This window comes from Mizuhopecten yessoensis, unplaced genomic scaffold (genome assembly GCF_002113885.1).
Source record: "Mizuhopecten yessoensis strain PY_sf001 unplaced genomic scaffold, ASM211388v2 scaffold10315, whole genome shotgun sequence".
NCBI lineage: Eukaryota > Metazoa > Mollusca > Bivalvia > Pectinida > Pectinidae > Mizuhopecten > Mizuhopecten yessoensis.
Window position 1 is genome coordinate 62,408 of NW_018408485.1, and position 27,080 is coordinate 89,487.

At 36.8% G+C, this 27,080-nt stretch overlaps 2 protein-coding genes across 2 annotated transcripts in view; one reads left to right on the top strand and one right to left on the bottom strand.

The window, feature by feature from the left end:
• Positions 1-1,234: 1,234 nt before the first annotated feature.
• On the bottom strand, positions 1,235-4,211 carry LOC110460081 (outer dense fiber protein 3-like). The gene is made up of 4 exons (XM_021512792.1): positions 4,090-4,211; positions 3,743-3,853; positions 2,708-2,821; positions 1,235-2,010 (listed from the first exon to the last, which is right to left on the bottom strand). The coding sequence occupies exons 1-4, from the start codon at positions 4,142-4,144 to the stop codon at positions 1,535-1,537; spliced, it is 756 nt and encodes a 251-aa protein (XP_021368467.1). The 5' UTR covers positions 4,145-4,211; the 3' UTR covers positions 1,235-1,534.
• A 4-nt stretch (positions 4,212-4,215) lies between these two features.
• The window catches only part of LOC110460090, a 37,939-nt gene continuing 15,074 nt past the window's right edge, over positions 4,216-27,080 (top strand). The window contains exons 1-11 of the mRNA XM_021512803.1: positions 4,216-4,319; positions 7,684-7,778; positions 8,356-8,517; positions 9,594-9,674; positions 13,579-13,724; positions 16,593-16,701; positions 17,373-17,480; positions 18,260-18,400; positions 18,552-18,595; positions 18,762-20,890; positions 21,426-21,563. Coding sequence (XP_021368478.1) covers positions 7,713-7,778; positions 8,356-8,517; positions 9,594-9,674; positions 13,579-13,724; positions 16,593-16,701; positions 17,373-17,480; positions 18,260-18,400; positions 18,552-18,595; positions 18,762-20,890; positions 21,426-21,563 — 3,124 coding nt within the window. The 5' untranslated portion in view covers positions 4,216-4,319; positions 7,684-7,712. The remainder of the gene's footprint in view (positions 4,320-7,683; positions 7,779-8,355; positions 8,518-9,593; positions 9,675-13,578; positions 13,725-16,592; positions 16,702-17,372; positions 17,481-18,259; positions 18,401-18,551; positions 18,596-18,761; positions 20,891-21,425; positions 21,564-27,080) is intronic.

The window sequence follows — 27,080 nt, forward strand, 5'->3', positions numbered from 1 at the left end:
TTGACAAATAAATTTTGATATACAGTATTTCTTCTCTTGTTTGTTAAGAAACAGTAGTATAAAAATGATGACCAGGTAAACTAAATGGAATGGTGAACATTTTCCTCAACTTTCCATATAGTTAAATCTGCCACTTGCTTTTCCCAAAAAAATCCTACCAGGACAAATGTTTTATGATACACACAAAATTGATTACATCTTTTTCTTCACCAAAAAACAGTTACAAGTTGAATTAAAGATCTATGTCATATTGGACCAGATATGGTTTTAGCAGACATGTCGTGGTTGTCATGAACCATGGAATTATTTTAGGAGTCATTTCCTATACCAGGTTCAGGATCATCAAAATTGGCACATCTGTGGAAAGTTGAGTGTTGTGAACCAAAACTAGATCACTTGCAACCTAAATTTTAACCTGTGATATCGACCAAGTAAAAGCTGTTTCCAGAGTATTTTTTCAAATACTTTGTATATGATCACCAAATTTCGTGAACAAAATAGTGCTTTACAAGGACTATAGGTTTGCACTCCCTCAGTCCGAGAAGTTTGTCCGGAACATTTCTTCTATACTATTACACCTGGAGTAACCAGATTTGGTGTACTAGGACATCTTGGGATGGCGGAGTGTAGAGTGCAAGGAAAAGGTAAATGTGACCTATGAATTGACCTTTGACCTTAACTTTTGTAAATATTTGTCCAGGACATATCTTCTATACTATTTCACCTGGAGTATCCAGATTTGGTGTGCATAGTGCAAGAATTAAGTTACTGACATGACTTGACCTTTGACCTTATCTTTCGAAAAAGTTTGTCAGGGCCACATCTTCTTTACTATTTTACCTGGAGTTACCAGATTTGGTATAAAAGGACATCTTTGGATGGCAGAGTGCAAGAAAAAGCAAAAGGACATCTTTGGATGGTGAAGTGCAGATTGCAAGAATAAGGTCACTGTGACCTATGACTTGACCTTGTACCTTTACTTTTGTAAATAATTGTCTAGGGCATATCTTCTATAATATTTCACTTGGAGTAACCAGATTTTGTGAACAAGGACATCTTGGGATGGTGGAATGAGAGTGCAAAAATTAGATCACTGTGACCTTTGACTTGACCTTTACTTTTGTTAATGTTTGTCCTGGGCATATCTTACCCCGAGTATCCAGATTTTTAGCACCTGACATCACAGTGTTATTGGATGTCTCTCTTGTTAGAACAATGTCAAGTCTACATTAAGACAACAAAAAAGTATGTGTATCCATCTTATTTTCTTATTTTATTTATATTTTATTAAAAAATAATAATTTGATGTATGACATTGTAATCATGTGTAAATGGTGGTTAATTGTATAAATCACAGTATGAAGGTGTTTACTCTTTCTATTGGTAGTTGACTGATAAGTTACTATTACAAATTTCAAGCACATGGAAAATATTGAATTGATGTAAGTTGTAACATTTGTAAAATTACAGTGATAAAATTGAATAAGTAAAATATTGCACTTCTATATTAATTAACATGAAAAACCATGTTAATTTAGCACTCGGTAATGAGAGGACAGATGAACTCGGAATGTCGGATACCGAGGGAGTGCTTTGGTGGGGCCTGCTTATTGATGCTGACCCTCTCAGGGCTGTGTTGTCCAGGGCCTGGCTTCTTGGTGTTGTCTCCAGGCATGTAACTCCTGCTCCTCATGGAATACAGTGGAGACTTGACCATGTAACTGTCCGGGTGTGTTCCATTGTATCGCCCTGGGCCGGGAGTCTTAGCCAAATCTTCAACGTAACTGCCTATATTTTGTCTGCTGGACATGAAGTAAGCAGGAGGTGCCGGCTTGTTTGGTTGTTTGTTACCGAGGACAGCGGGCAGGCAGTATTTATTAGGGGATGGGTTCTGGTCCCGCTGTCTATAGGGGGTTCTGGCAGAGATGGAGTATCTGGCTGCGTTTCTCTCACCTTGAGGGTGAACCTTTTCCGGGGAGTAAGCTCCTGGGGATGGAGTCTTAAAGGTGTCTGTAAAGATTAACAGTATGACTATTATATCACTTTGATACCTGTAGTAATGCTCTATTGGTCTGTTAAAAATACATGGATGTTATAACACTTGTGATGCATATTCTGAAATCTATACACACAAGCCACAGTGAAAATATATTTTGGTGATAAATCCTCTGTATACAGTTAATTAATGATAATCATTTGTTACATGTATCCTGTAATACATAAGCAATAAGGAAAACAACTACTTTTTCTAATTGAAAGCATGATTTCAGTGTTTAAAATCAGGAAAGAAATGTTCTTGAAACATGATTCCAAATCCTTTTGTTTTCTCTCACCCTTAAGGTTAGCTCTTCATCTCTAGCTCAATGTAATTCATTCCATATTTTATGTAGAAAATAACTCTTACCCTAAGTCGTTATGTTTGTGATGAGAAATTAGTCCAGAGAAAACTAGATATAGTGTGGCAGATTTTAATTGTACATAGGATTATGGTCGCCTTCTAGCATCGAGCTAGAGGGAATTTCCCTTTAGCTCAGTGATACAGCGTCCGACTAGGAACCTGAAGATTTTTTTGTATGCCTTAGAATATGTACAAAGGGAGGTAATTCCTATATAGATCATATACTTTGGCAAATGTTCGAAAACCAATCTGGAATATTGAATACATAATGTTTGTCTACCAGTTTTCTCTTGTTTTTATGAAACTTACTTGGATCACGTTGACGCTCTAACATCGAGTAGGCTGGTGTACCATCATTTCCATGACGTGTGATTCGTGGATCAATAAAGTAAGCAGGTCCTGGACTGCAATCACTTCTGTACACTGTTAAAATATGATGTTTGAAGTGGCTGAGATCGCTATCCTAAAACCTGGTATATAACTTTTGCTACATGGATCAGCCCTGGTACTAGCCAACACCTGAAGACTAACTTCCATGTCCCAAAAAAGTATGGAATCTGTTGCAATCCCCACCACATACCCTTACAAAAAAACTTTCAAATTCCTTGTGATGGATTAATATGAAATAGAATAACACAAAGAGTTTCATAGTAATTCCTCTAGTACTTTCACCCCTTTAGAGGTTTATCTTTGGATGTGTTTATTCATGTTGATCCAAAGGGTTTCTTAGCGATTCACAAGTACATGTACTTTCAATTTGACCTGACCTCTTTAGAAGTTCATCAGGGGATGTGTCTATCATAACAACAGGGTTTTGTCAATTGTGTAATTCTTATACGTTTGCTTGGCATGAAGAGAGAACACAATCATGATATTAAGTGTGGCCCCTAGGTCCAGTCCCAGCACTGGTGAATTGGCCCCTAGGTCATAAAATGTCAAAATTTTAAAATGAATTTAAATTGCCAGTCAGGATTGCACCCTGGGTCAGCATCACCCTGTCACTTTGCCATCCCTGAGTCGTATCATTAAAACTGTAGAAAATCCCACTCCATCATTACATACAACTGCTACAGTAGGAGAAAAAAGGAGACACACAGTCATAGTAAGGTTTCATTTAACACATTTTTTTTCCAAACAGGTTGACATTTAGACCAGAATTTTTCACTTAGGGAAAAGGTTACAGTAAAGCTGGTAATCTGATGATGTTTACTGGCGAGGCTTTACAAGGGCTGTCAAGGTCTTCTTTCTCCCCGAAATGTTACATTTATAAGTAGATGTATTCGTTTTTTCTGTATAACGAACAGATTCATAGACTCTAAATTGAAGAAATGTTATTCTACTTACAATCGTCATACAATCTTCGCCCAAAAGAGTATGCAGGCTTCATACGCTTGGTGCAGTCATGGGACATGAACCCAATAGACGATGGGAGGGCATATCTTCCTGGACCAGGGCCTGTTGGTTCAAAAGAAAAGAAAGCTTAGTGTCATGATGTGCTTTTATTTAGAATACTATTTATTGCATCAGATTATTTTCAAGCTGAATGCAGTCAAACATAGATCTGTCAAAATTTCTCATGAGAAACTCATGCTATCTTTACAATCCATCCGTTTTTTCGTAAAGGAAACTGTAAATACTTACATAGATTTATGCATTTTTAAAATTAAAATGGTTGTAAGACTATAAAGTACCTCTCTCCCTTGCAGCAATTATGACCGTTCTTTTATCATTTACGGCGGTTGCCATTTTCGTATTCACACTTCCCGGCTTTCAGACATTAGAGATAGTTTGACTTAGCAACGCATCACGTGCTTCAAAACCACGTTCTACTTCACGCGAACCACGAGATGTACGATCAAGTGACCAGCCATTTCCGGGATGAAGTAGGATGAAAACATAAGGGATAGAAAGGCGATTTCTGGTAGGAAACGACGATGTCACCAACATATTTAAGAAGAGTCAAACTATTTGCATGGGATGAGATATCTTTCAGATAACGTCCCTATTAAATTTGCCTAGACTTTCGGAAAATACACGAAAGCAGACTAGTTTACCGATGTCATCATTGACAGCTGATCTGCTGATTACAACACAGGCTGACACTTCAGTGACAGGGGTTGTTGATACAAGATACAAGAGTTTTTATTTAGTGTCGTATATAGCATAACATTGAACAGTTATAGTTGATAGTTCTTCTGACAAGAACCCTCCCATCTCTAGATACATTTATAATTTTACTTAAACATTAGGTTAACAGATAATAGTCCACTAAAACTTACCATAATTCACACAGAAACACAGATTATATTCTTACTGTAGGATTAAAAAACTGCACAAAGGCTCCAAAATTCTGTTTGGTCGCCTGTTTTCATCATAGCCAAATATATTGTGCCCAATAAAAATTAAGATTCAACAAGCCATTGAAAGATGGTATATCCACCCTGAATTTCACCCCATCCCCTGATAAGTCATATTCAAAGACCACTATTAAAAATCGGAACTTATATATATATTGTTTGCATTTTAATATAAAGTGAACTTGTACATTAGTTAACATGGAATGGTGCTATCTAAAGGTGAATGCTCAATGAAGTTATACTGTACGCATTTTAATTCATTGAATAAAATAGTGTAACCACCTGATAATAGTTTAAAAGTAAGCATAATACCAAGGGGGACATATATGATCACAAGAAACTGCATATAAATGTACATATATATATTGTTAATAGCTAACTACAATTATTGAAAATTAACCTGCTTGCACAACCGGAAGGAAGTTGTGTCCAGCAGAAGTTTATTGACAAAGATCAAACATCATAAGAATCCATTGGCTTAACTCGATGTCAACCAGTGATTCATAATATTTTAGACGATATCGCATCGCACACAGAGGTTCAATTCTGTATTGAAAGCCGCTGGTAAATTATATAATTCAATGGAATAGACATGTACATATATCCCTATAATATGTTGCATGGACCATACTTAATTTTGTATCATAATGACTATATATGTGTTACGGTATAATACAGTATATAACCATATATAATGTTAAAGATCGTTAGCCAATTTGATTATGTATACCAATGTATCAGGAGAGGAAAAATGCATGGCCGACCAGGGTTCGAACCTGAAACCCTCAGAACTCTAGACTAATGCTCTAGCAACTGAGCTACCGAGTCTAGTTCCGCTACATTCCTCCCTCCTTTTTCTTAGTCTTTGCCCCCCGACTACACAACTATTTACAACCAATGTTCAGGTATCCCCTTGTCAAGCATACTCCAAATGCTTGAAACAAGGGTTGGTCACAGGCACCACTGTAACAGGAGAGGAAACATGCACGGCCAGACCAGGGTTCAAACCCGGGACCCTCTGAACTCTAGACGGACGCTCTACCAATTTAGCTATCTGGTTGCCAACGATTGACCCAGTCCAGTTTCGCTACACCAATTTAAACCGTTACCAGCTCTTGCCAAGTGGAGCCTTTTTTTAATTTTTTTATTCTTAATCGGTTGCAGACTCAAAAATGAAAATGCAGAAATTGGATACATGTATTTACATTCAGCAACTGTTAATGTAAAATGTAGATTGATTGTTCTCCTTTACGATGACTAGATACACATACATATATATATATATATCTTGTTCAGAGCAAAACACAGAAACTTATATTATGGTTCCATTATTTAGAATTATCAAATATTAGTAATTAACAAGAAAGCATTTATTTATTATTTTTGTATATTTCATAAAAAACAACAGGTCCCTGTTTTAGCCATGACAAGTTAAAACAAACAACATGAACATATTGCAAAGAACAATTTCCATTATTTGAGTCGATTGATGTGATGACATTTTGTTATTTACAACCGTCTTCACCAGGAATTAAAAGGATATGCATAGTGTTTGGAAACTGATTTTTTTTACCAAGTTTTCAAATCTTTTTGCAATGTAGGAAATATCGTTTTGTACAGTATCTTTATGATATAGGTCAATTTGGCTTTTCATGATAATCCTGGGATTGCCAGTTCCAACCCGAGTTTGTAGACTTAACAAAATGGATCAGAAACCCCCGAAACAAACCCTTCAACCCTTCTCCTGACAAATACATATATCTTGCGTAATGTTGCTCTTTTATAAGGTAGACGTGGTGCAGCTGAGAATGATTCCACAATTCCAGCTTTGTTACCAATAGTTCAATAACTAGGACTAAGAAATGCTTGAGCCATGCAAGGTAAAGGTGAGACTGATATTGTTCTTCAAAATCAGCAGTTCACTTGTTGTTATTGATGCCAGTCAATACCTAATACCTGGCAACGGGGAACATGAACACCACAGCACACATAAACACCAGCAAATACCTTCAACAGAATCAGTTAACACGAATAGCTTCTTTCAAGATACAGTAAAACAATGAAACAGCATCACATCTCCTGTGGCTGATACTCCTGACTTGACATCTTTCACGTGGGGGCATTCTGACCTGTCCTTCTAGATCTTGAGTAAAGTACATTGTACAAGTAAATTTGAGGAAGTCTAGGCACATTGTCAGTTGTGGATCTTAGTATCTCATAGATGCTATGACAGTTGGTTTTCGGCTGAAAGACTAAATAGCTTTGACTGTATACACCTCTTCATACCTGTCTAGTCCTATTCTCTATTTCTAATATTCAGTAGAGTCATTTTCTATAATATGCCTATCAGTAATTTTCCCATCTACTCATTTTTCTTTCTTGATTGCCATCCCAACATGTCCACAGTGACGGAATGATAAATGCTGTAGAAGTAACTCTTCTAACCTTACTGATATGGGATCTTATTTATTTTCATAATTATGAATATCAAAAATAGAATATCAAAAACTGGTACTTTATTTGGGAAGATCTTATAGCATCACAATTATTTTGTGGCATAACTTTGATTCTTTATCATAGAAAAAGGAAACCTCATCAACATATAATACATGGTGGTGCTCTACATGTTTCTTTATAAGGCCATTTCTGTAAGGTCACGATATGAGGTCAAATGTACGACAAATGTTAGGTTTAAGTTTTCTTTATGTCATTGGTGGTATTTAATAAAACTTCATTGAAGTATGAACTGCTACACAAAGGTGAATTCAATGGGTCATCCTTGAAATCTGATTTTTCCCCATTTTTTCATACTGATGTGAATCACAACAATATGTAGGCAGTGTGTCATTTGGTCCTTTTGGTATGGAATGTTGTTAAACTTAATATAATGCTTATAAAAATGTGTTCTTTTTCTTGATTGTGTTCCAGTTTGTAATGTTGGACAGAAGTTATTGGTAATGATGAGTGAAATAGTCAGTTCTGCTGAATACAAGAGCTTTAGGAGCACAGTTCCTATGAAAAAGGTAAAACTTTCTAAATGTTTACCAGTTATTTCTAACTCATAAAATTCTTATTATATAAATTACACACACACATATATATATATATATATGCAATGCATATTTTAGACAATGAAATATTATATTTGCTTCTTAAGTACAAGCAGTGTCCATAATTTTAACTTCCTTGAACAATGATCGCTATTGAAACCAGCTGTTAGCTAACTTTCATGGGATATCACAGGGTCAAAAACTTTGATTATCTATTGATTTATGTCGTAAAACCTCATATTAATTTGATAATATATCTTGTGTGATATCATGGCAATGGTTTGTCAAATGTTTATATGTGATAACTATTGACCACTAGTGATGATTGTGTATATAAACTGCAGTACATGTTCTGAGGCTATCATTATTACTAACTGTGTGTGATATGATCAAGTTTTGTAACATTCTTTTTACTTGAATAAACATAATGACAATATGTGTTGATTTTTTAAAAGACTTATTTCAAATATATACTGATGTATTTATTGTGATATAGTAATATTTCGCAGAATGAAAGTGAAGGAGCATTAACATATTAGTTTTTGATTAGTTTATTGTAGATGATGACCAATCTAAGGAATGGGCCTTATATGACGCTGGACCGAGGTCTGTCAGATGTCCAGTGATTTGTTTCCCTCCTGCCAGTGGGACTGCTGATGTGTACTTTCGTCAGATTCTGGCACTTTCTGCACACGGATATAGAGTGATAGCTGTACGTACACCAACTACGTTAACTCATTCACCCCTGAAATTTCATAATGAACTATTCCAACCTTTGAGTTGGAAGAGTTCAAATGCGTCTTCAGGGGTCAATGAGTTAAAACAGAAACTGAATTATATGAAAGGATATTAAGTCAAATTAATTTATCAACCTTATACAGTGACAGTGTAAAAAAAGGGAGTGTAAGTGTGCCAAACACATCTCATGGTTAAATGTAAAATATGAAAACTGCATGTTTACTGCCACATCATAATTATACAGTGAAGATATCTTTAATAATGTGTTTGAGGACCTGTAAGTTATTTCAGTTTTCTCCTATGGACATTTTAAAAAGATACTGGTATTGGGTTTTATGTTTTAAAGCAGCATAAACTGGGAGCATCATTGAGTGATTGTGATTTAACTATGATGAGGAAATAGAGAAGTGTAGTGCCATGATTGTGAAAGAACCCTGAAATGATAATGTGTCAAAAAACATTCTCTGTAAATTGATGCAAAAGTATTAGCATGTATATTAACTTAAAATTGTAGAAGAGCAATGTAAATAAAAAAAATAGACAAGTTTAAGTTAAGGTTATCGTAATGCTTGTGATTGTAATAAGATGAAGAGTTACAGAACCTGTGGTAGACTGGTTCCCTTCAGTGCTGCAATTTGCTCATAATGCAGAGGAGCTAACAGGGGAGGGAACCAGTCTACATCAGTGTTACAGGGAGGTAACTCTGTTAGAACCTGTGGTAGACTGGTTCCCTCCAGTGCTGCAATTCGCTCATAATGCAGAGGAGCTACATGTAACGGGGGAGGGAACCAGTCTACCTCAGTGTTACAGGAGTTAACTCTGTTAGAACCTGTGGTAGACTGGTTCCCTCCAGTGCTGCAATTCGCTAATAATGCAGAGGAGCTAACAGAGGGAACCAGTCTACATCAGTGTTACAGGGAGGTAACTCTGTTAGAACCTTTAGGACATGAGTCGGAACCTTTGGGACATGAATCAGAGAGTTATAAGAGGTAACTGTTGTATAATGAACAACAGATAACTGATTATTTCTTACATTTCTGTGTATTGCAGGTTGAGTATCCGGTGTACTGGACCATGAAAGAATTCTGTGATGGCTTCAGGAAGTTACTAGATCATCTTCAACTTGACAGAGTAAATACTTGTTTCTCTGTTATGTATTTGAGTCATCATTGAGAATTATCTTAATCAGTTGCTAAAATGCAGTGTTTCTGTTTTGATTTGTACCACCTTCTGTGTGATAAAGACCAAGAATTTTCAAACTGGTTTTTTTCTTATCAATTGTGTTTAGGTCAAATGTCATCTTTGGGCACTGGTCTGGGTCAAAGGTCAACATGGGCTAAGCCTTAAACAGCTTGGTTTCCAGTTCAATAATGCCTTTGGATGTGGTTGACCAGTAAGTCCCTGGAATGAAGTAGCCTCATATAACCTAATCTTGACCTACTTTCAAGATGACTTGGCTCTTTTGGTTGTAAATTCGAATGTTGGAAGTCCCATTCCTATAACCATATATGTGCGTGCTTGGTATGACAATGCACAATGATGCAACATAATGTAGAGGTTTGGCCTTAGGGTCTTTCCCCACTCTTGGCAACTAAATTCTGTGGTCATAACATCAAATAGATTGAAATCCACTCAGTATAACCACATGTATATATTATTGAATCTCCAACACATCCAGATTACTTTGGACATGGACCTGGAGTTCAATTGTTATTTGGTGCTGAGCCCAGAATTGACAAAATTTTATGATTGCAGAAATATACAAGTTGGCAGTACAGGCCGTTTTGGCTTGTTATTGTCATGTCCAGCCATTAATTTCATTCCCTTGACGTCATTCAGTAATTGCCATTTTAAAGATGTTCTGTTACAATTTTCAATGTAGTTTACATAGCTTCCCTCTTCCTGAATATTTATTACTTAATTTTGCTCATTTGGGAAATACATTCACAAGGATTTAATTCATGGAGAATAACAAGAAATGTTTCTTGTTCAGTGGTTTCATTGATTTGATTTGCGATAACTTCGCTCAACAAATTAATGCAAAAACAAGTTTCTTGCCAAATGAAGTGATATACAGTATATGCCAATGAAATTACAGTTATCTCTTATCTGTTAAACAATCAGATATAAAACCATTGTTTTTTTCTTTGTTGACCAGATATAAAAGCATTGTTTATCTTTGTTGACCAGATATAAAAGCATTGTTTTTATCACCTGGCCCGAAGTGCCAAGTGAGCTTATGCCATGGTGCAGCGTCCGTCGTCTGTCGTCCGGCGTCAATATTTTACTTTAAACAACTTCTTCTCTCAAGGGGCATAAGGGCGGGGCCCAATAGGAGAAATAGAGGTAAAACCTTTAAAATCCTTCTTCGACATCGGGATTATGGGATTTTATCCTTATTTAGTCTGGAGCATCCTTGGGTCAAGGGGACTCAATTTTGTATAATTGGTGGGTATGACCCCCCTACGTTGCATAGGGGTGGGGCTCTGTTTGAAGTTTGTTCTCACTATATCTCAAGTACTGGATGGATCTTTCTGAAATTTCATATGTACTTACAGCACCTACTTCATACCAATTATTTTAAACATATTCAGGTGAGCGATGCAGGCCCTCTGGGCCTCTTGTTTTCTTTGTTGACCAGATATAAAAGCATTGTTTTTTTCTTTGTTGACCAGATATAAAACCGTTGTTTTTAGCTCACCTGGCACAAAAGGGCCAAGTGAACTTATGGCATGGTGCGTCGTCCGTCCGGCGTCAACTTTTTACTTTAAACAACTTCTTCTCAATAACCAAGAGGACCAGGCTGATGATATTTGGCCAGAAGCATGCTGGGATGAAGGGCTACCAAGTTTGTTCAAATGAATGACCTTGACCCACTTTCAAGGTCACATGGGTCAAATGTCTTAAAATCTTCAAACAACTTCTTCTCAATAACCAAAAGGCCCAGGGTACTGATATTTAGCCTGTAGNTCAAAAAGGGTAAAAATGACTAAAATTTCAAAAATCTACTTCTGAAGACCCAGATATGGTAGAATCAAATACTCTTCATAGATAGAAGGGTCTTAAGGTGCTTTACTAAAATTGTGAATTTCTTAACCCTGGGGTCTCACGTTTCCCCCTGGGGAGGGGGTAAACTTTACTATAGTTTATATAGGGAAATCACATTTTGGACCAACATTTGTTTAATTGCCATTGGAAGTAATTCAATTTAGGTTAGCATTATCTGTATTGGATAGCAGTTTGATGGTATGCACATATCAGCCCTGACTGACCCCCCGGGGCTGATGGGTGGTGCCAAAAATGGTTTAATTGACTGAAATTTCAAAAATCTTCTTCTGAAGACCCAGATATGGTAGAATCAAATACTCTTCATAGATGGAAGGGTCTTAAGGTGCTTTACCAAATTGTGAATTTCATGACCCTGGGGTCTCACGTTTCCCCCTGGGGAGGGAGTAAATTTTACTATAGTTTACATAGGGAAATCACATTTTAGACTAACATTTGTTTAATTGCCATTGGAAGTAATATAATTTAGGTTAGCATTATCTGTATTGGATAGCAGTTTGATGGTATGCACATATCAGCCCTGACTGGCCCCCCGGGGCTGATGGGTGGTGCCAAAAAGGGTTGAATTGACTGAAATTTCAAAAATCTTCTTCTGAAGACCCAGATATGGTAGAATCAAATACTCTTCATAGATGGGAGGGTCTTAAGGTGCTTTACCAAAATTGTGAATGGCAAATGATACTTTGAATATTACATGTTGATAACTTGATTGGAATTATAACCCTAAGTTGACAGTTTGATACTTTGTAAATTTTGAGCCATCCCTACCCACAAGGGCTGTAGGGTGGGGCCCAATGGAGTCTGTGTGCTAAAACAAAATTTCTTCATTTTCCTTGTTTAGAATCAGAGGTGCTAGTTTCAAATACTTTTCAGTCTTAAATCTGCATGCTAGATATTGAATAAGGTGGTTTATTGTTTTTTGTCACTTTGAATAATATTTCTGTTCATGTTAAAAACAAAAATCAACTCTCTGTATAAATATATCAGGTGACCGTTAAGGCCCATGGGCCTCTTGTTACTTTAAACAACTTCTCCTCAGTAACCAAAAGGCCTAGGGTGATGATATTTGGCCAGAAGCATGCTTAGATGAAGGGCTACCAAGTTTGTTCAAATAAATGACCTTCATCAATTTTCAAGGTCATGGGGGGTCAAATATGTTAAAAACTTTAAACAACTTCTTCTCAATAACTAAGAGGCCCAAGCTGATGATATTTAACATGTAGCATGCTGGGATGAAGGGCTACCAAGTTTGTTCAAATGAATGACCTTGACTCACTTTCAAGGCCACAGGGGTCAAATGTCTTAACATCTTCAAACGACTTCTTCTGAATAACCAAAAGGCCAAGGGTACTGATATTGGGCCTGTAGCATGCTGGGATGAAGGGCTACCAAGTTTGTTCAAATGAATGACCTTGACGAATTTTCAAGGTCACTGGGGTCAAATGTCTTAAAATCTTCAAACAACTTCTTCTCAATAACCAAACGGCCCAGGATACTGAAATTGGGCCTGAAGCATGCTGGGATGAAGGGATACCAAGTTTGCTCAAATTAATGTTCTTGACCCACTTTCAACCTAATGTCCTTGTTCGACATTCAGATCACAGGTGTCATATGGTTAAATCTTTTAATAGGTTCTTATGAATGAAACACTGATATTCTGCCTGTTGCTGTATTTTAGTCCACTTTTAAGATTACAAGTGTGAAATTAATACCAGGTTAGCGATGCAGGCCCATTGGGCCTCTTGTTTTCTTTGTTGACCCGATATAAAAAGCATTGTTTATTTTCTTTGTTGACCAGATATAAAACCATTGTTTCTTTTTTTTGTTGACCAGATATAAAACCATTGTTTTTGTCTTTGTTGACCAGATATAAAACCATTTTGTTTTGTTTTTGTTGACCAGATATAAAACCATTGTTTTTTTCTTTGTTGACCAGATATAAAACCATTGTTTTTTTCTTTGTTGACAGGTTCATTTGTTTGGATCATCACTTGGTGGTTTCTTGGCCCAGAAGTTTACAGAGTATACAAGTTTATCTCCTAGAGTTGCATCACTGATTTTATGCAATTCTTTTTATGATACATCAATATTCCAACAGACAAATTCAGCTCCTACGTAAGTACTCTTAGCTAACCTGGTCTGAAGAATGCCATATCACTGTCTTTTGTTCATAGATCTGTGCATCTGTTTGTTAACAATTTCTTAAAGAAGTACTACTTATTAACTGTTCATTAGTTTTCACTGAGTTTGGGATGCAATTTGGTGGTCTAAAATTGTACAAATGGAGGGGTTGTCCTCTATTCATGCAATCAGATTTGACTCAGGGGTCTGGCTGTGCCCCTCCCCTGGGGATTTGGTCCCTGATTCGCAGTTGAGATCGCCAATCTGTAATAAAGTAATGCTGCCAAGAAGTTATGTCCTAAACAATGTACTTAGTCATGTCTGGTAACTTCATCAATCTATGTGTGACTGCCAGAGACTTATTCATGTCTGGTAACTTCATCAATCTATGTGTGACTGCCAGAGACTTGTTCATGTCTGGTAACTTCATAAATCTATGTGTGACTGCCAGAGACTTGTTCATGTCTGGGAACTTCATCAATCTTTGTGTGACTGCTAGAGACTTGTTCATGTCTGGTAACTTCATCTATCTATGTGTGATTGCTGGAGACTTGTTCATATCTGGTAACTTCATCAATTTTTGTGTGACTGCTAGAGACTTGTTCATGTCTGGGAACTTCATCAATCTTTGTGTGACTGCTAGAGACTTGTTCATGTCTGGTAGCTTCATCAATCTTTGTGTGACTGCTAGAGAGTTGTTCATGTCTGGTAACTTCATCTATCTATGTGTGATTGCTGGAGACTTGTTCATGTATGGTAACTTCATCAATTTTTGTGTGACTGCTAGAGACTTGTTCATGTCTGGTAACTTCATCAGTCTTTGTGTGACTGCTAGAGACTTGTTCATGTCTGGTAACTTCATCTATCTATGTGTGATTGCTGGAGACTTGTTCATGTCTGGTAACTTCATCAATTTTTGTGTGACTGCTGGAGACTTGTTCATGTCTGGTAACTTCATCAATTTTTATGTGACTGCTAGAGACTTGTTCATGTCTGGTAACTTAATCAATCTTTGTGTGACTGCTAGAGACTTGTTCATGTCTGGTCACTTCATCAATCTATGTGTGACTGCCAGAGACTTGGTCATGTCTGGTAACTTCATCTATCTATGTGTAATTGCTGGAGACTTGTTCATGTCCGGTAATTTCATCAATCTATGTGTGACTGCCAGAGACTTGTTCATGTCTGGTAACTTCATCAATTTTTATGTGACTGCTAGAGACTTGTTCATGTCTGGTAACTTCATCAGTCTTTGTGTGACTGCTAGAGACTTGTTCATGTCTGGTAGCTTAATCAATCTTTGTGTGACTGCTAGAGACTTGTTCATGTCTGGTCACTTCATCAATCTATGTGTGACTGCCAGAGACTTGTTCATGTCTGGTAACTTCATCTATCTATGTGTAATTGCTGGAGACTTGTTCATGTCTGGTAATTTCATCAATCTATGTGTGACTGCCAGAGACTTGTTCATGTCTGGTAACTTCATCAATCTTTGTGTGACTGCTAGAGACTTGTTCATGTCTGGTAACTTCATCAATTTATGTGTGACTGCCAGAGACTTGTAAATGTCTGGTAACTTCATCAATCTTTGTGTGACTGCTAGAGACTTGTTCATGTCTGTACACAATTGGTAGGCATGATACACATATGCCCAACCCTTAGAAATTCAGCCCCTTGGTCACAGGATGGGAAAAGTTGAGATATCATTCCCGTAACCACAATATACATGTACTTTTATATGAGAATATTTTTCCGTAACGGCTGATATATCCAGATGAGTGATACAGGCTCTCTAGGACTTTAATTGTATGTGAAAAATAAATGATTTAAGTTCTTAGAGAGACTCATGTTGCTGATGTAAGATAAATACTTATTTTGGTGAAGAGAGTAAAATGGAGATATTTTTCATCTGTGATCATACTCTTTTGAATATAAATTTACATTGATATACAAATGTACAGGGATCCACCTTTACATACATGTCCTAGATATCAGCTTTATGCCCCGGTCACACATTCACGGATCGGATCGCCGGATCCACTATGGATGGAAACTGACAGATGACCCCGGAATAGTCTATATCTGAGGTCCGCTACAGATGCAACATGGTTTGAGTACGGAAAGGGGCTAGTCGACAACGGGGAGTGATACTGATTGCTGCGGTTCAGTATGGTTTAGTACGGAATGACACGTGTCATGGCGCATGCACTGCGGAGTAACAATGGTTCGCTACAAATTTGGTACCGGTTAGCACGAATTAGAACTGTCTGGCACAGATAATCACGAATTCTCACAGAGCGCCACGGTAAGCAATCCGTATAAAAACTCCTGCGCTTTAAGTGTACATTCCACAATTTATTTTTAATTTTAGTATGGGTTAGTACGTAGTTCACCGTAACTAACTTACAGATCCTTAGTGACTTGAGGCCGGGGATGTACTACGAACAAGTACGGATAATTACGGTTTATCACGGACTACAACAAATTAGTACGTTCTACTACGGATCGGTAAGGATGTACTATCGTTTTCTGATCCGTGGTTAATTTTTGAACATGCTCAAAAATTGTCACAGATATAAAAGTACTAATACGATTGACCCAGGATACAATACGGACAGCTACGGACCACTACATATTGCCACGAATGATGCTGGATCGTATCTGTGGCTAATCGGGCGTCCGATCCGTGAATGTGTGACCAGGGCATTATACAGACTTCATTTCTTATCCTATTGTCAAAAGTGTTCCTTGACTGCCCTGGTCATCTTCAACAGAGCTTTCAAAGGACTCAGATGTTAAGCTGATATACCACTTTGAAATCTGCTATCAATTGACAGTTGTGGGTATTTATTTTTTAAATAGGTTTTGGATGATGCCTGCTTTAATCCTCAAGAAAATGGTGATGGGTAACTTTGAGAAGGGACCATCTGATCCCAGCATATGTGATTCTGTTGACTTCCTAGTAGAGAAGGTAATACTATGTATCAAATCGAGTTCACTTTGTAACAATAGATATCTTGTTACCATGATAAAGTGAAATTATCATTATTGTTGATTCAATTTGCAATGTTTTCTATTGTAATTCATTGGTTGATATTTCTATAGGGATGTTACTTTCCAAATGCTGTTTTATTGGTAAAATCTGTTGTCGACAAGTGTCTCCAAAGACTTTTCAATAGAAATAGATTCAAGTACTTGTAGTGTAATTGTGTACCATGATAACCATATTTTTATGATAACAGATATTATCACATGAAATTCAATGATTCCAGGAATTCAGTGAAATATGCTCAGAAAGTGTTGTAATATAAAAGTGTAGGTCAAGGTTCAAATATTATGCTACCAAGATAAGTAGTTCTTCAATCACAGGAACCTTGTTTTTACATCATTTGTTTATCTTAATTGTGATGATTAGAACACCTATTTTTCCAACATGTTAGGTTAGCATAATTAACAGATGCTAAGACAGTTAAACCTGCTGACTTTTGAAAGTTCGAAAATGAACCCGCGTATTAGCTAGATATAACAAACCTAACCTGTATGATGTACTTTATCCTCCGTAACTCTATTATGGCTAATTTCTGTACTTCATCCTCCATAAACTGATGTTTAATTGATGTCCTATCTATTTTGTGTCCCTAGCTGGATAACTTGTCTCAGCAGCAGCTGGCTTCTCGTCTCACACTAAACTGTATGAACTGCTACGTAGAACCACAGAAAGTCTCCACAGTAGCCATTACTATATTGGACGTAAGTAGAACTGACGGTGAAATTTTACAGAGCCAAAAATACAATCAATATCAATAAACAAGATTTCAGTATAATATTAATTTGAGAACAACTAACTGGGGAATACCACTTCATTTTGATAATTTAGGTTTTACAATGTTTTGATTTAATTAACTTTTAAATACTACCAGAATGAAGTTTTGCCTTGCCTTTCATAAAATTGTCTCCTCATTTAGCTGTAAATGATTGTTTTGATATTTCAACTTTTATGATATGTTGATTTAATGAACTTTACCTGAACTGAAAACAGTCATTATTGCAGAGAAAATTCTGGAATTTGAGAGCAGTGGACCATTTCAACAATTTCTAGTCAATATCAAAATTAAAAGGGGCCATTCTATGAGGGTTCAATGGCCTGATGGCCCCCTCCAGGATTATCCGTTATTTTAATGTTGTAAAAAAACATTTGAAATTGTGTCCTATAATAAGGTGATGTCACATTATAGAGGGAAGTAAGTGTTGAAAGTATTATTTTTCAATTCACTTTTGGGGGGGGGGGATCTTCCCCCCAGTTTTGGGCGGGGCAGAAAATGTCAACCCTAAGGTTGAGATGTTCAGTCTCTCTCCCAACCAATGAGGCAAGATTCTATCTTTTGATGTTCTGGGATTTCTGTATCTGGAGTTGGATGTTCTCAGTAACTAAGGGTGATGTAATTAAGGTGCTTCTACCCTGCTATGTATCTATCTTAGATGTATGGTAGTAACAGGTGATGTAGTTAACCCTATTCATTTAACTCTAGGTGTTTGATGATTGTGCCTTGTCCTTCTCTGCACGTGAGGAAATGTACAAATGTTACCCAGATGCCAAAAAAGCTCATCTGAAATCTGGAGGAAATTTCCCCTACCTAAGTCGCTGTGATGAAGTAAACATTTTTATACAAGTAAGTAGAAGCATGGTAGTTTACCACAGTAGTGTCTGGTAACTTCATCAATCTTTGTGTGACTATTAAGGTGCTTCTACCCTGCTATGTATCTATCTTAGATGTATGGTAGTAACAGGTGATGTAATTAACCCTATACATTTAACTCTAGGTGTTTGATGATTGTGCCTTGTCCTTCTCTGCACGTGAGGAAATGTACAAATGTTACCCAGATGCCAAAAAAGCTCATCTGAAATCTGGAGGAAATTTCCCCTACCTAAGTCGCTGTGATGAAGTCAACATTTTTATACAAGTAAGTAGAAGCATGGTAGTTTACCACAGTAGTGTCTGGTAACTTCATCAATCTATGTGTGACTGCTAGAGACATGTTCATGTCTGGTAACTTCATCAATCTTTGTGTGACTGCTAGAGACTTGTTCATGTCTGGTAACTTCATCAATCTTTGTGTGACTGCCAGAGACTTGTTCATGTCTGGTCACTTCATCAATCTTTGTGTGACTGCTGGAGACTTGTTCATGTCTGGTAACTTCATCAATCTTTGTGTGACTGCTAGAGACTTGTTCATGTCTGGTAGCTTTATCAATCTTTGTGTGACTGCTAGACACTTGTTCATGTCTGGTAACTTCATCAATCTTTGTGTGACTGCTAGAGACTTGTTCATGTCTGGTAACTTCATCAATCTTTGTGTGACTGCTAGAGACTTGTTCATGTCTGGTAACTTCATCAATCTTTGTGTGACTGCTAGAGACTTGTTCATGTCTGGTAACTTCATCAATCTTTGTGTGACTGCTAGAGACTTGTTCATGTCTGGTAACTTCATCAATCTTTGTGTGACTGCTAGAGACTTGTTCATGTCTGGTAACTTCATCAATCTTTGTGTGACTGCTAGAGACTTGTTCATGTCTGGTAACTTCATCAATCTTTGTGTGACTGCTAGAGACTTGTTCATGTCTGGTAACTTCATCAATCTTTGTGTGACTGCTAGAGACTTGTTCATGTCTGGTAACTTCATCAATCTTTGTGTGACTGCTAGAGACTTGTTCATGTCTGGTAACTTCATCAATCTTTGTGTGACTGCTAGAGACTTGTTCATGTCTGGTAACTTCATCAATCTTTGTGTGACTGCTAGAGACTTGTTCATGTCTGGTAACTTCATCAATCTTTGTGTGACTGCTAGAGACTTGTTCATGTCTGGTAACTTCATCAATCTTTGTGTGACTGCTAGAGACTTGTTCATGTCTGGTAACTTCATCAATCTTTGTGTGACTGCTAGAGACTTGTTCATGTCTGGTAACTTCATCAATCTTTGTGTGACTGCTAGAGACTTGTTCATGTCTGGTAACTTCATCAATCTTTGTGTGACTGCTAGAGACTTGTTCATGTCTGGTAACTTCATCAATCTTTGTGTGACTGCTAGAGACTTGTTCATGTCTGGTAACTTCATCAATCTTTGTGTGACTGCTAGAGACTTGTTCATGTCTGGTAACTTCATCAATCTTTGTGTGACTGCTAGAGACTTGTTCATGTCTGGTAACTTCATCAATCTTTGTGTGACTGCTAGAGACTTGTTCATGTCTGGTAACTTCATCAATCTTTGTGTGACTGCTAGAGACTTGTTCATGTCTGGTAACTTCATCAATCTTTGTGTGACTGCTAGAGACTTGTTCATGTCTGGTAACTTCATCAATCTTTGTGTGACTGCTAGAGACTTGTTCATGTCTGGTAACTTCATCAATCTTTGTGTGACTGCTAGAGACTTGTTCATGTCTGGTAACTTCATCAATCTTTGTGTGACTGCTAGAGACTTGTTCATGTCTGGTAACTTCATCAATCTTTGTGTGACTGCTAGAGACTTGTTCATGTCTGGTAACTTCATCAATCTTTGTGTGACTGCTAGAGACTTGTTCATGTCTGGTAACTTCATCAATCTTTGTGTGACTGCTAGAGACTTGTTCATGTCTGGTAACTTCATCAATCTTTGTGTGACTGCTAGAGACTTGTTCATGTCTGGTAACTTCATCAATCTTTGTGTGACTGCTAGAGACTTGTTCATGTCTGGTAACTTCATCAATCTTTGTGTGACTGCTAGAGACTTGTTCATGTCTGGTAACTTCATCAATCTTTGTGTGACTGCTAGAGACTTGTTCATGTCTGGTAACTTCATCAATCTTTGTGTGACTGCCAGAGACTTGTTCATGTCTGGTAACTTCATCAATCTTTGTGTGACTGCCAGAGACTTGTTCATGTCTGGTAACTTCATCAATCTATGTGTGACTGCCAGAGACTTGTTAATGTCTGTTAACTTCATCAATATATGTGTGACTGCTAGACACTTGTTCATGTCTGGTAACTTCATCAATCTTTGTGTGACTGCTAGACACTTGTTCATGTCTGGTAACTTCATCAATCTTTGTGTGACTGCCAGAGACTTGTTCATGTCTGGTAACTTCATCAATCTTTGTGTGACTGCCAGAGACTTGTTCATGTCTGGTAACTTCATCAATCTTTGTGCGACTGCTAGACACTTGTTCATGTCTGGTTTCTTGACATACTTCATGCAATATTGAAAATAACTGGTGGTTCATTTCTGTCTGGTTACTGGACTGGGGACTCACGAGTCAATCTTATCTGGCAACTCATTGTATCCCCCATTATAGCTTTGTGTTGTACAGGTTTTGTTTTCGTCAAAGATTTATCAAATTCGATAAACTTGATTTAGCTTCAGGCCACTTTAATGTGTTAAAGTTATTAGAATATAAACAGGAGTAGTGTTCCAATTTTTTCAGCTGAATGACCTTGACCTTGTTTCATTGTCACAAGGGGCAGCTGTGTTTAAAAGATTAAATCACTTCTCTGGCACTGCGAGGCCTTGCAAGATATTTGTCCTGTATCTTGTTGAGTCGGAGAACTGTAAATTAAGTTTTTTCCATCAAAAACCTTCACTTACTTTTAAGGTCAAAAAGGATGAATTGAAAACAGAAACTGTTGATGTGCCTTTTTACATGTTTTGGTTTGTATCTGACAGATTCACCTGAAGCAGTTTCAGGGGACGCGTCACAGTGCCAGCGACAGTGTCCTGTTGACAGACGAGGACGATTCCTCGAGGGAACAGTTATGAACAAGAAATGTGGTGTGAACTTTGACGAGCTCACAGGGACCAAATGTATATAAGTGATGTGCCATGATTTAGCTTTGCAATATAAGTCTCGATAATGGTCGATGTTGAACATCTGTAACGGATGTGTCGGATACTCAAAGTTGTGAGAGCAGTAATATATCCCAGACTATCTTTACGTGGAGATTTCATGGGAAGTTCATATATATTGTATATTCTTCATGCAGCTCAATCCTATTTTTAAATCACCAATGATATTCCAATTCAAACATTACTATGCTGTTTTTGAGAGGCAGATGTGAATTGAATTGTTATTGTGCAAGGTAACGAAAGGAATGTGTATAACATATTCAGGGCACCTGGCAACGTTCTGATTTATAGCTACTCCGACATCAAAACGTTTTTGCTTTATTTAATTAAGTAGATACTTGATAAATGCTTTAGAAGCCAAACCTTCCTTTTTATGTATTTTGTTTAAATAAAAGTTTTCACCATATTAATGAACGAGAAATGGTAGCTGGTGTACATGCTATTTTGTTGAGATGTACCGATGTGAATTGTTTAAAAGATGAAGGTACCTTAGTATGAATGTTAGATTTTTGTTTTTGTATTATTACTTAAGAATCATTAAATAATCTGTGCCAGTGGATACAAATACCAGATTGATTTCCTACTCATTGTGTAAATTTAGAAACAATACCTTATGATTTTAGAACTTTACTGATGGATATTAAACATACAAAATTTTTAAATGTCTATATATGAAGACAATTTTAGAGCAAAATCAGCATTTGATGTTCAGTTCAAAACATGATTTTATTGACAATAAAAAGTCAAAGGGTTTGGCAGCAGACTTGATCTATGTAAGTGCTCTTCCACAAATCTTCAAATCAAGATCTTTACAAATATTGCCAACTTTGTATCTACTTATTTTGAATCAGAATCGTAATTATGATATTGGTGTAATATAGTAAGTCATTATATACCCGTCAATATGTACATTGTACCATGTAAATCAGTCGTGCTGCGAATGATTAGACTGGTTGGACCAGAGTTGTTGGTTTGTAAAATATGTAGTGTGTTCTGGTGGTATGTCTTCACAAAGACCTTTAAGCCCTACATTTACATTTGCAGGTCAGCCAGGCTTGAATAAGCTGTAGAATTCTGTGAATGGGTGTTTATCTGACTGTTCTGCTATAATGGTGTATATTATTCTATATAAAAGGTCCATTTCAGATGAGGTTTATGTTATACTGCTTAAATGATTCATATCGTAACACTGAATCATCTGTAAAATGCTTCCTAAAGTTTGAGATAATCACTGCAAATTTGACAGGAAATATCATTGTCAAGATCTTTTGATTGTTATTTTGCAGATCAAACTTTCATGGATACCCTATATAAAAAACAATTAATGCAAGTTCAATGTATTCCGTCTTTGCGTATTGCAGAGTTATCTTCTCTTTGGAGCAGGTATTGATTGTTACGTCACTTGTTTGTGAGAGTAACGTCATCAACTTTTGAGAAAACGACGTAATTTTCTCACACAAACCAATGACATAACAATCAATACCTGCTCCCAAGAGAAGATAACTCTGCAATACGCAAAGACGGAATATAAACTCTTTTTTTGTTTGTTTGTGGTTTCATGGCAATAAAAAAAAATGTAAACCCCATGAACATTTCATGTTAAACCGTACCATGTGGTATACTGAATAACTTTTGGAGATAAACGGATTGTCCAGGTTTTATTTTTTGTGATGATGAAGTAAGACAGATACTGTGATAAGCTTGTATTAAATATGGTGTAGACGTGTCAAGGCACTATAAAAAGAAAGGTTGTAGAAAATCTTTTTTTCTCTTGATATCCTTGCTTGTATTTCAAATTTGGTGCTTTTGATAGATACCAGCTTTTTAGGTAAACAATGCATAGAAGCTAGAATACAAATGTTAAACCTCAATTTAGGTATTATCTTATGTATACGTTTGTTCATGAAGCATTTACGTGGCATAGTAACCAGGATGACCCGCCCAAGACTTGTGCATTTTGAACATTAAAGTGTTCTTGCCACATAATAATGCACTAAAGAAAAGCATGTTTCGTTTTTTGATCAGTAAATTGTTTCCAATATGTGTACCGGGTATTACATTCAGTTACATACACCATATGCTGTACCAATCAATACCATACATGATTTGTGTGGATTCATCAGAATTAAAAACACTTCTATTTTAGTTATTAGTTTTCTATTTTTATAATGAATCACATATGAAATGTAGATAAGTGTTTCCATGTCACTCCACCAGGACCACGCTGGATGTAGCTGAACCAGTGAGTGCATACCAGGGTCATGCCAAGGCAGTATTTCTACGTTTTGCAATCATGGCTGCAGCGACCTAATGATCATCTTTGGAACCATAAGTATAACACAATTGAAAGTCCGTATATTTCAGCTGTAGTTTTGAAAATGATGAACACAAGGTGTAAGATTCAGTGTCAGATTTTACTCCCTCATGAAGCTAGAGATCTAATTTAGGCAAAGTCAAAAGCCAGAGAGGAATATCAATTGTTGCAAATAACTGGATGGTGTCGACACTAATTCGGGGATTTTTAAGGCTGAAAAAGCTAGCAGCTAGCTTGCCAGTAAGGCAGTATTTCCTATTCCTTTGTGTTACCAAGGTGCATACCCAAACAGTATTGCTTCTTGTAAAAGCAATGTAAAAAGATAAATTGTACACAGTATTCTGGTCCTATAAAGGTGCCAATGTAATCCAGGTCACTTAACAAGAACCTCGGCTAGGAGTCGAACCTGGGTCTATAGGTTGCTCAGCCTCTACTGTATTCTATCAATCCTACCAAGTCCGTACTAAGGGATAGAGGGCTCATTACCGAGACGGGTATACTTAAGTTCATATTTGTATTAATATAAACACAGATCTATACACAATATTGTGGCAGTGTCAGGGGAAATAAGTTTATAGTCGTTTCTGTTAGTGCATAACTTAAAACTGAAGCTTTCTTACCTTTAATATTTAATATGAATCCTGTGATATAATGTAGAACAATTTTTGAATAATTTTTCCGATGTCTTAATAGTCTTCAATAAATGTTTAATGTGTAACCCATTGTACTTTTTACACTCATCTGAATACAAGAATGTAAACTTTGAGAGATTAAATTTAGAATTTCATGACCATTTGTATTTATATTACTTTTGCTCATCGATTAATACTGATCAAGTTAATACCGTCACTTCAACATTATATCAACATGTTGCCTAGATTGGTGCCTATCAATGTTGACTGCTTTGGAACACTATTCGAATGATTTTAGATTCAAAATAAAAATAAGAGGCCCAACTGGCCTGTGTCCCTCTCTATTATTTGATGTTTGTCAAATAAATTCAAACCGGAACTACTAATATTGGCAAATCTAGAAGGCTAAAGACAATTAACTGGATATAAGAATTGATTTGAACATATATTTCAACTATTTTAGTTCTTTAATACAAGTTTTTAGGTCACCTGAGCTTTGCTCAAGTGACCTATTCCAATCACTTTCCATCCGTCGTCGTCCGTCGTGCGTAAACTTTTACATAATCAACTTCTTCTCAAGAACCAGTGGATGGATTTTTTTCAAACTTGGTCAGAATCATCCTTGGTAGATGAGGATACCAAATTGTAAAATTGGGATTCCTACCCCAACCCTAGGGGCCAGGGTGGGGCCCAAAAGGGAAAATTAACCAATATTTCAAAAATCTTCTTCTCCAGACTCAGAGGTATTAGTCATTTTCTCTGCATGGATGGAAAGATCATCAGGGGCTTTATTTAAATTGTAAATTTCAGGACCCCCGAGCTATCCGTTCTCCCTTGGGGAGGGGGTAAAGTTTACTATAGTTTATATAGGGAAATAACACTTTTGGGTATATATTTTATCCATTTTCAGCAGAAAATTACTCAAACTTCGTCAGAATCATCTTTGGTGAATGAGAGTATTACTTTGGAAAATTGGGATTCCTGCCCCATCCCCAGTGGCTAGGGCGGGGCCCCAAAGGGAACATTAACCAATATTTCAAAAATCTTGTTCTCCAGACTCAGAGGTATTACAGTCATTTTCGCTGCATGGATGGAAAGATCATCAGAGCTTTATTTAAATTGTAAATTTCAGGACCCCGAGCTATCCGTTCTCCCTTGGGGAGGGGGTAAAGTTTACTATAGTTTATATAGGGAAACAACACTTTTGGGTATATTTTGACAATTTTCTGTTGGAAATTATTTTTACTTGGTCAGAATCATCCTTGGAGGAGGAAGATGGTTTTAAATTGTAAAATTGGGATTCCTACCCGTACCCTAGGGGCCAGGGCAGGGCCCAAAAGGGAAAAATAATCGATATTTCAAAAATCTTCTTCTCCAGACTCAGAGGTATTACAGTCATTTTCTCTGCATGGATGGAAAGATCATCAGGGGCTTTATTTAAATTGTAAATTTCAGGACCCCCGAGCTATCCGTTCTCCCTTGGGGAGGGGGTAAAGTTTACTATAGTTTATATAGGGAAATAACACTTTTGGGTATATATTTTATCCATTTTCAGCAGAAAATTACTCAAACTTAGTCAGAATCATCTTTGGTGAATGAGAGTATTACTTTGTAAAATTGGGATTCCTGCCCCATCCCCAGGGGCCAGGGCGGGGCCCCAAAGGGAACATTTACCAATATTTTCAAATTCTTATCCTTTGATGACATGACAAGTATTGTATTTCACTTAGTTTACATGCTGATTTCCACATCACATCTAAACAATAAAATAAAGCTACCAGTACCTATGATATAACTCAGGTGACCGCTAAGGCCCTTGGGCCTCTTGTTTGAAGTATCCACCACTTTTGACCTTAATTAATTGTCAAACTAATTTACAATGTATTCAGACAGCCAGTCACCCCATTAAACTACATGCTTAATATCTTTACCCTCATAGTTCGTAGAAGCATTTCAATATTTAAATACATTTACCCTGTGAAGTCAGCCAAGTATTTGAACAAAGTTAGTCCTTCACATCAGGAAGTAACAACGCAAATATGAATCTAAGTACTGCTGTTCTTGATATGACATTAATGCAGCATCTTTGATCCCAGTGACCTTGAAAATAGGTTCAGTGATTGATAAAAACAAGGCCATTCAACCTGAAACCTAAATGTACATGCCAAATATCATGACCCCTAGGTCTTATGGTTCTTCAGAAGTCATCAAAAGGACAATGTTGACCTGCTACAACATAATTAAGCTCATTGCTTGCTCTTCCTGCAAGCCTTTTGATTGTGAGATTAGTCACATTAAGAAAAAATGTTCTGTTAACAGGAATCTACTTGTAAATAATTATGCAATTTGTGACAAATTCCTCCAGTTCTTTCCTAAAAATTGCAATAACTAACTTCAAATGTCCAAATTCAAGATGGCAATCTAGCATCCATCTTGTTCTTCTGATTAGTCTCAAAAATTAAACGTGAAACACAAAGGACCAAAGGAAACCTATATATGAAATTTGAGAAAGATTCTTTAAGGATAGAG

What these genes read in the sequence shown, in the direction of transcription:
- LOC110460081 (XM_021512792.1), bottom strand. Translation starts at nt 4,144, where the DNA reads ATGGCAACCGCCGTAAATGATAAAAGAACGGTCATAATTGCTGCAAGG. An exon ending in AATTGCTGCAAGGGAGAGAG is followed by an intron (nt 3,854 to 4,089) that starts GTACTTTATAGT and finishes TTGAACCAACAG; the next exon opens with GCCCTGGTCCAGGAAGATAT. An exon ending in AGAGCGTCAACGTGATCCAA is followed by an intron (nt 2,011 to 2,707) that starts GTAAGTTTCATA and finishes TAATCTTTACAG; the next exon opens with ACACCTTTAAGACTCCATCC.